General features: G+C 48.6%; 1 protein-coding gene across 1 annotated transcript in view; it reads left to right on the forward strand.

Annotated features, from left to right (window-relative positions):
- Window positions 1-6,998, forward strand: part of LOC123512637 (homeobox protein unc-4 homolog) — a 16,751-nt gene extending 9,753 nt beyond the window's left edge. The window contains 3 exon segments of the mRNA XM_045269081.1: window positions 4,595-4,773; window positions 5,314-5,366; window positions 5,368-6,998. Coding sequence (XP_045125016.1) covers window positions 4,595-4,773; window positions 5,314-5,366; window positions 5,368-6,091 — 956 coding nt within the window. The 3' untranslated portion in view covers window positions 6,092-6,998.
- Window positions 6,999-9,299: the final 2,301 nt, after the last annotated feature.

Consider the following 9,299-nt stretch of genomic DNA (forward strand, 5'->3'; position numbering starts at 1 on the left):
TATTGTCAATCTATCAGGAGAACCATTACAAAAACACCCTTAACCATTAAAAAGATACCCTTAAATATATGCTTCACTTGCGCTAAGAACATGGTGGAAATATTGTCAATCTATCACGAGAAGCATTAAAAAACACCATTAACCATTAAAAAGATACCCTTAAAAATCTGCTTCACTTCAACTATAAACCTTATCAAGAAACCCTTTGCTCTCTAACCACGATTCTCAAAGGCCTCAAAATGAATATCCAGGGTCTTAACTCCTTCAGTACTGGGACGCACTTTTACATTGATTTTCTGGTATGATTAGACGATTTTATTTGCGTAAGGAAGGGTCTATGGTGGTCAGAAGATTAATGGCCACAGTCTTCACTATTTTAATTCCCCCACACAAGTTTCTGAAGCTGTATAAAATCACCAAATAGTAAGTAGAATAAATATGGAAACACTTGCTGGTACTGAGATTAAAAAACCAGCGTCACTTCAACTAGTAACCTTATCAAGAAACCCTTTGCTCTTTCACCAAGGCTTTCAACAGTCCCTAAAATAAATAATCGAGTTTACAAGAGTGAAGAGTGTTTATCTGTTAATATTGTAGAATTCTTGTTAACCTCTTCAGAACCATGACACGTTTTCATATCTACTCTTCTTACTATTTGGTGATTTTATACAGTTTCAGAAACTTGTGTAGGAATTAAAATAGTGAAGAACCTTGCTATTAATCTTCTGACCTCCATAGACTCTTCGTAATGTAAATAAAATCGTCTAATCACACCCTAAAACTCATGGTAAAAATGCGTCCCAGTACTGAAACGGTTAATCTATAAGAAGAACCATAAAAGCCCCTTAGAAACCCACGTCCCCTCAATTAGTCTCAAGTCTTCGGTATGTAATGGAGTTGCGGCGGAGAGGTGGTTCAGAATACTTGCTTAATCTGTACCTGTGCCTCGATTGTGGCTTTAAGTCGTTTTCAGTACAAGGTTGCCCGCTCTTCGCTGTCTTATCTCAGGTTTGTCTTCTGAAACACTCCATACTTCGACCACATGGAAAACGGTATTGTTGAGTTGAAGTTACAAGGTTTTTTCAAGTGTTTTTTCAAGTTGTAGCGACAGATTAACAAGATTTCTACACTGTCAATAGCAGAAATGGTCATCAGAACCACGCCACTTATCTCTTCAGTGGCGGCAAGGCTTTTTTTTCCTTTTAATACTATGTGGGCTTTTCACGGGAATTTATGGGCTAAAGGGGATACTGTTTAGGGTACCTCCTATCTCAAAGCCCACCCGCTAGGAAACCCTTGCCCCGAGTGAGGAAGCCCAACCTACACTCGGACCGTGGACAGGATTCGAACCCGTGCGCTTGGAGACCCCTCGGACCCCAAAACACGCATGGTTCCACTGTACCACGGCTCGGAGCACTGCGGAGGTTACTGTTGATTGTGCTGTCATCATATATCTACATTTGGTAATAGTCGTGGGCGTGACACTGTCCTATTGTTATCTATTGTTACTGTGACGCTTTGAGGCTTTTCATTGTTGATAATACTTAAGTTGTGTCTCTTTTGTCTGTAAATTCTCTACAGCAAAATGTTATGAGAGTTGCCGTCATACTTTCACCTCTTCACAACACGAGTAACGTAACTAATAATAACAAGAAACCTAGATGTTATGAGCGTTCCTTCCCTACGGTTCCTCTGCACCACACTTACCACGTTCCTAACACTACTAACAAAGAAAAAACTAAATATTATGAGCGTTTCTTCCCTATGGTCACCTCTGCACCGCACTTACCACGTTCCTAACACTACTAACAAAGAAAACAAAATATTATGAGCGTTCCTTCTCTACGGTTCGCTCTACACCACGCTTACTACGTTCCTAACACTACTAACATAGAAATAAACAAAATATTATGAGCGTTCCTTCCCTACGGTTCGCTCTACACCACACTTACAATGCTCCTAACACAATTAGCATCTTTAATACCGGGACACATTTTTACCAAAGATTTGTAGACGGTTAGACCATTTTATTCACATTAGGAAGGGTTTATGGAGGGCAGAAGATTAATGGCCACAGTCTTTTCTATTTCAATCCCCTATATAAGTTTCTGAAGCTGTTTAAAATCGCCAAGTAGTAAGCAGAATGAATATGGAAACGCGTCATGGTACTGAAGTGGTTAATAAAACAAATAAACAAAATATTATGAGCGTTCATTCACCATAGTCACCTTTGCACTACGCTTACCACGCTTCTAACACTACTAACAAACAAAAAAAATATTATGAGTGTTCCTTCCCATGCTCACCTCTGCACTACACTGTCACGCTGCGAACACTTAACGAACAAAAGCTATAATGTTATGAGTGTTCCTTCCCCACGATTTCCTCTACACCACACTTACCACACTCCTAACACAAATATTATGAGCGGTACTTCCTCATGCTCACCTCTACTCACACTTGTCATGCTCCTAACACTTAACAGACAAAATCTATAATGTTATCCTTTACACTACACTTACCACACTTCCAACACTTAACAAACAAAACACAAAAATATTAAGAGTGCTCCTTCCTACGGTCACCTCTGCACTACACTCGTTCCCTCTACACGGTTCCCTCTACATCACTTTTGTCACGTTCCTAACACTTAACGAACAAAATCTATAATGTTATGAGCGTTCCTTTCCATGGTCATCTCTGCACTACACTGGTTCCCTCTACACGGTTTCCTCTACATCACTTTTGTCACGTTCCTAACACTTAACACACAAAAGCTATAGTGTTAGGAGCGTTCCTTCCCCACGGTCACCTCTACATGGTAAAGGTAAAAGAGAGTGATGCATTTTCTCAACAGTACCTTTCAATTTCCAATCGTCTCCAAAAAAAATTCTGCAAACTAACTTTCTTTACATTATGGAAGCGAGATTGACGGACACACTGCTCCTTCATGACCGACGTAGAATCTGAGAACATAATGTAACGTGCAAACTTTCCCGCGAGAGCCTTTTAATCATCAATGGTTAATAGATACCTTGCAAACTAACATTCTGGACTCAAAGAAGCGAGACAGACAATATTCCTTCATAATCAACGAAGAATTTTTAATGTAAATAGCGAATGGTATAAACTTTCTCCTGAGACCCTTTCAATTATTAGTCCAAAATAACCCCCAAAATTAGAAAAGAACAGAAAACTAACATTCCTGGACTTAAAGAAGCGAGACAGACTACATTCCCTCACAAACCATTGCAGAATCTCAAGAGTAAATAAGAAATGTCGTAAACTTTCCCTGCGAGACCCTTTCAATCACCACTACTCAATAAATACTAGCAAGCTAACATTCGTGCACTCAAAGAAGCCAGACAGACAACATTCCTTCATAAACCACCGCAGAATCTCAAGAGTAAATAGCAAATAGCATAAACTTTCCCCGCGAAACCCTTCCGATTCTCAAACCGCCGCTATCAGATTCACAATGCCTCCAATCCCATCTCTATCTCTCCATCGCTCTTCAACTTGCTACCTAAAGACTTCAATCCTTTATATACAGGTAAGCAACACACAGATTAACCTTTTGTGCAGGGTATTAGGGAAGTGTGAGGCGAATGTGGCGGCGTGATGCATGTGACAGGTGTAAGGTGCGGTAGTGAGGGATGGCAGTGGTGGTGAGGGTTGTGGTGGTGGTGGTGGTGGTGTTCATCAGGTGAGTGCTGATGGTGGTGGTCTATCTCAGGTGTGTATGGAGTTGATTAAACGGTCAAGCATTACCTGGATTACACGCTTTGTCTGGTGATTAGGTGACTAGCGGCAGGTGTGTGTGTGTGTGTGTGTGTGTGTGTGTGTGTGTGTGTGTGTGTGTGTGTGTGTGTGTGTGTGTGTGTGTGTGTGTGTGTGTGTGTGTGTAATTCACCACGGTCGTCTGCTGGTCAGCCAGCCAGCCTTTCCCATTACGGAGCGAGCTCAGAGCTCATAGACCGATCTTCGGATAGGACTGAGACCACACCACACTCCACACACCGGGAAAGCGAGGCCACAACTCCTCGAGTTACATCCCGTACCTATTTACTGCTAGGTAAACACACCCCACACATTAAGAGGCTTGTCCATTTGCCTCGCCGCTTTCCGGGATTCGAACCCGGACCCTCTCGGTTGTGAGCCGAGCGTGCTAACCACTACACTACGCGGTGTGTGTGTGTGTGTGTGTGTGTGTGTGTGTGTGTGTGTGTGTGTGTGTGTGTTTCACTGTTTGTTTGATCTGCTGCAGTCTTTGACGAAACAGCCAGACGTGTGTGTGTGTGTGCGTGTGTGTGTGCTGTCCGAGGCAGGTGTCGCGCCAAGTTGAGTCTCGCCGCCAGGTTGTCGCGTTAAATGATGTTGTCTGAAGGGAGGGCGGTGAGTGAGCGAGGGTTGTGCTCACTCTGGCCGAGGGAATAAGTGGAAACACACGCGTTAATTTTCCGCGGCTTAGGTCACGTTATTTTGTTCCGGAAAAGTCAGAGATCTGTCATATGCACTTCCTATCCTTATCTTTACTGCTACTACTGCTGCTGCTACTGCTACTACTACGACCCTAACGCCCCTTGGCCGGCAGACTGCGAGGAGGGCAGCCTGGACGGCGACGCGGCGGCTAAGAGACGACGCTCGCGCACCAACTTCAACTCGTGGCAGCTGGAGGAGATGGAGCGGGCGTTCGAGGGCTCCCACTACCCTGACGTGTTCATGCGGGAAGCCCTCGCCATGCGTCTGGGCCTCACCGAAAGCAGAGTCGCCGTGAGTACTGCCTGCAGGAGGGAGTCTGGGGCGTGGTGGTCTCCTGTGGCCAAGAGTAGCAGGCTCGGGAAGTCGGCAGGCATGGCACCCGTCGCCTTCCCACAGCCTGTTTGTTTGTATTGTAGGGAACCTCAGCCAAGTTGACCCAAAAACAGTTCCTGCCTCCAGGCGTCATGCGGGAAGCGGTGTACTTGTCAGGTCAGGTGGGCCAAGGGAACAGGTGGACCAGATAACAGGTAGACAATGGAACAAGCTGCCATGCAGGTGAACAAGCAGGCAGGTAGACATGCAAGCAGGCAAGCAGACAGGCAGGCAGGCAAGCAGGTAGGTAGGACGTTGCATACCCATCATGGGATTAGTTTTGCCTTTAGTGATTTTGTGTTATTCATTATGAATGTGTAAATTTCTGTGTTCTTTATGGGAGGTGAAGCCCCGCCATGGGGCGTCACCTCCCGACCCTGTCTTTACGGGGCGCTACCACTTGCCGCGACGTATCCGTCACGGCGGCGGTGCGCCCTCATTAGTCCTGTCATTTGGCAGGTGTGGTTCCAGAACCGGCGAGCCAAGTGGCGCAAGAAGGAGAACACTCGGAAGGCCGGGGCGCCCCGCCCACAACGCCCACCCGCAGACGTGCTCGGGCGAGCCCATCCCGCCCGATGAACTGGAGCGGCGGGAGCGCGTCCGCCGCGAGAAGAAGCTCCTGAAGCAGCTGGAGCGGCAACAGCGGAAGCTTTCCCTGAAGGGCGTGCACGTGAGCCTGGAGCAGCTGCGCCGCGAGTACGAGAACCAGCACAAGCCAGAGCCGGAGATCGACGTGGTGGGCGAGGCGGGCGGCGAGCAGCCCGCGCCGCCCCGCCACACTACTGTCAAGCGACCGCCCACCTTCTCCATCGAGAGCATCTTGGCGCCATCCAGGACAGAGGAACGAGGCCCGCCTTCGCCCGGCACCCTGCTGCGGGGAGCGCCTACGCCGCCCCCCACGCCACAGGACGCGCGCCATACCCTACACCTGCCGCCCACCAAGCACGAGGCGCTCGACTCTTCCTCGGAATGCGACGTGTCTGAGGCGTCATCCGAGCCCTTCGTCCCCTTCGGCGCTATGGAGCGGCGGAGCGACGCGCCGCTGTCCACCGCCGAGGCCCTGCACCAGCGGGGTGCCTCGGCCGCCGCCCTGTGTGCCCTCAACGCCCGCGCTGCCGCGGCCTCGCTGGACGTATGCGAGGACGCGGAAGCTGCGGGCAGCCTGAGGCACGGAGATGTGCGGGATGGCGCGGCACAGGACCTTCCAGTGGTGGACTCCGAGGGCCATATCTGCTGAGGCTCCACTAGTCAGTGCCACGGCGCGGCGCCCCCTCCTCAGGGCGCCCAGCGACGGCGGGACCATGAATCGTGTCGAGTTGGCGTGGAGCGGCCAGGATCTCCGAGCACGCCTCCCTTCCCATCCCACTCTCCCTGTCACCCACTCACCCCCTCCCCTCCTCACCTGAACCACGTCTGTTTTATCTTGTGTGAAGCATCGAGCTGACCAGTGAACAAATGAAGGCAGCCAAATGACCCCTCAGTGTGTGCCGCCACGGACCACAGCCCCGCGCCCATCATGCACGGTGGGATGGCTCCATGATAGCCGGGCAGCCTGGTGTCCAGAGGGGCATGCAAGGCGGCAGCCATGCCTCGCCGTGCCGGGCTGGGACAGTAGGGGCGTGTGCCCGCTTGGAGGCATGAGCTACTCTCCTTCACGCGGCGCTCCTTACTCGGCCTAGATTTCTCACGCTCCTCGCGAGCCTCCCTCACGCCCTTGCCAGGCGCCGCCCTTGACGGAAACCACACCGCGGCCACTGAGACGCCATTGCCTCGCTCACACGCACGTAGACACACTCACACACACACACACACACACACACACACACACACACACACACACACACACACACACACACACAAATGGGCTCATCACGGTGAGGGATGGCATAAAATCGCCGCCGCCACCGCCAACATCGCCGCCGCCGCCGCCGCCGCTGCCAGCAGCAGCAGCAGCAGCAGCAGCACCAGTAGAAGCAGCGCCCCGCGGCGCCTTGAGGAGTCTAGGCTGAGTGGCGATTCTTCTTGTTGTTGCTGTTTGTTGTTTGTTGTTGTTGTTGATGGTCAAGAAGAGCGATTTGTATAATCTTTTTTTCCCTACTTAGTAATTTCTAATTCTTCGACATTCAATAAATACATTAACGAAACCATTTATTCTGCCTGGAGAAGACGTGTGTGTGTGTGTGTGTGTGTGTGTGTGTGTGTGTGTGTGTGTGTGTGTGTGTGTGTGTGTGTGTGTGTGTGTGTGTGTGTGTGTGTGTGTGTGTGTGTGTGTGTGTGTGTGTGTGTGTGTGTGTGTGTGTGTGTGTGTGTGTGTGTAAGCACTGTACATGTCTGCGTTAAGGAGAAAATATGAACAACTTAATATTCTCCAAACCTTAATATGAAACCACTCTCCTCTCTCACTATCTCTATCTCCCGCCCCCTGCCTCTCACTCTCTCCACCATTACTTTATAAGAGGAAGCTGCAGGAGGGTAGTGGTGAGGGAGAGAAGCGCCCCATTATCATCGCAGGCAGCCATGATAAGGTGACCCACCCCCTAATTAACAGGTGAACCGGGGAAACACACCTGTCATTCCCTCAGGTGATGCTTGGGTACTGAACCTCTCGCTCCCCTCCCTCACCCCTCACCCCTCAATCTCCAGAACCCCCCCCTTACCCCCTCACCTCTCTTCTACTTCTCCTTATCTATCACTTTATCCTGTATTACTAATCCAACCTATACTTATTCCTCTTTATCCATTTTTTCCTCTTCCTTCAACAGTCTATATTTTTTTTCGTAAGTTAGAGCAAGGAACATTTTTCATATACTGATTTCGATTTGTGGGTACGTAATACACTCTCTCTCTCTCTCTCTCTCTCTCTCTCTCTCTCTCTCTCTCTCTCTCTCTCTCTCTCTCTCTCTCTCTCTGTGTCAAGAAGGTTACTAATAGTGATGTTATGGCTAAGCTGACACATCACCTGCCACATACATCATCCCTGACACACGGACAGACACACACACACACACACACACACACACACACACACACACACACACACACACACACACACACACACACACACACACACACACACACATTCACACACACACTAAAATCAAGTGTTCGAGAGAGAGAGAGAGAGAGAGAGAGAGAATGGAGAGAAAAAACACACACTTCGTTCTCAAGACTAAACGCTCTCTCTCTCTCTCTCTCTCTCTCTCTCTCTCTCTCTCTCTCTCTCTCTAATACCAGTGTACCCTTCGTGACGGATGAGGGCGAACGATTATGCAAATAAGTTAATAGATGAAGTAACACTAAGGCACAGAATAACATGTTTCAACTCCCTCTCAGTTTATCAGGTAATTGTGCTGGGGGGTGTTTAGCGTGCCTACTCGCCCCCCCCCTTGCGACTCCTAACTCCCCAGAAAGTGTACCTGGGGAGAATTTACACACCCTGGAAATTTACTGGTGATCTGAGCACTGGGGAAGGACGGATCGAGTGGGAAGAGGGTGTGTATGTGATGTACCGGGTATGTGTTGGTGTTTTTACTGGGGTGTACTGGGGTTTACTGGGGTGTACTGGGGTTTACTGAGGAAGAAGGGTGTTTTGGTGTTGATTTGTGGGTGTTTCTTTCTTTTACTGGGGTTTTGCTGGGGCTATGATGGATCTTATTATGGTTTTCCTGGGGATTACTTTGGTTAACTGGGGTTCAATTAGAATTACTGTGGACTTACTCACTTCCTCTTCTCCTCCTCCTCCTCCTCCTCCTCCTCCTTTTCTTCTTCATCTTTTTTTTTAACTAATTCTCTTCCTTCTATCATATTCTCTTCCTTGTCTTGCTTCTTATTCAGCTTTCTTCCTCCTCCTCCTTCCTCCTTCCTCCTTTCTCCTTCCTCCTCCTCCTTTCTTCCTTTTAACACATCTTCTTTCTTCTCCTCCTGTTCCACATTCAACTCTCTTCTCCTCCTCTTTCCACCTCATTATCTTCCTTCTAACATCCTCCTCCTCCTCTTCCTCCTGATTTTTGTTCAACTCTCTTCCTTCTTTTTCACATCATTCTTGTCCTTTTAACATATTCTCCTCCTCCTCTTCCTCTTCCTTTTAGCATATTCTTCTTCTCCTCCTCCTCCTCTGTTTCCTTTTCCTCCTCTTTCCACCTCATTCTCTTCTAATATGTCTTCTTCTTTTTCCTCCTCTTCCTCCTGCTCCTCATCCAACCCTCTTCCTTCTCCTCTTTCTACCTCATTCTCTTCCTTCTAAAACGTCCTCCTCCTCCTCTTCCTCATTCAACTTTCTTCCTCCTCCTCTTTCCTCCTCCTTCTCTTCCTTCTAACACGTCCTCCTCCTCCTCCTCCTCCTACTCTTCCTCATTCAACTTTCTTCCTCCTCCTCTTTCCACCTCCTTCTCTTCCTTCTAACACGTCCTCCTCCTCCTACTCCTCATCCTCCTCCTCATTGAACC

Source organism: Portunus trituberculatus, chromosome 34, assembly GCF_017591435.1.
Source record: "Portunus trituberculatus isolate SZX2019 chromosome 34, ASM1759143v1, whole genome shotgun sequence".
NCBI lineage: Eukaryota > Metazoa > Arthropoda > Malacostraca > Decapoda > Portunidae > Portunus > Portunus trituberculatus.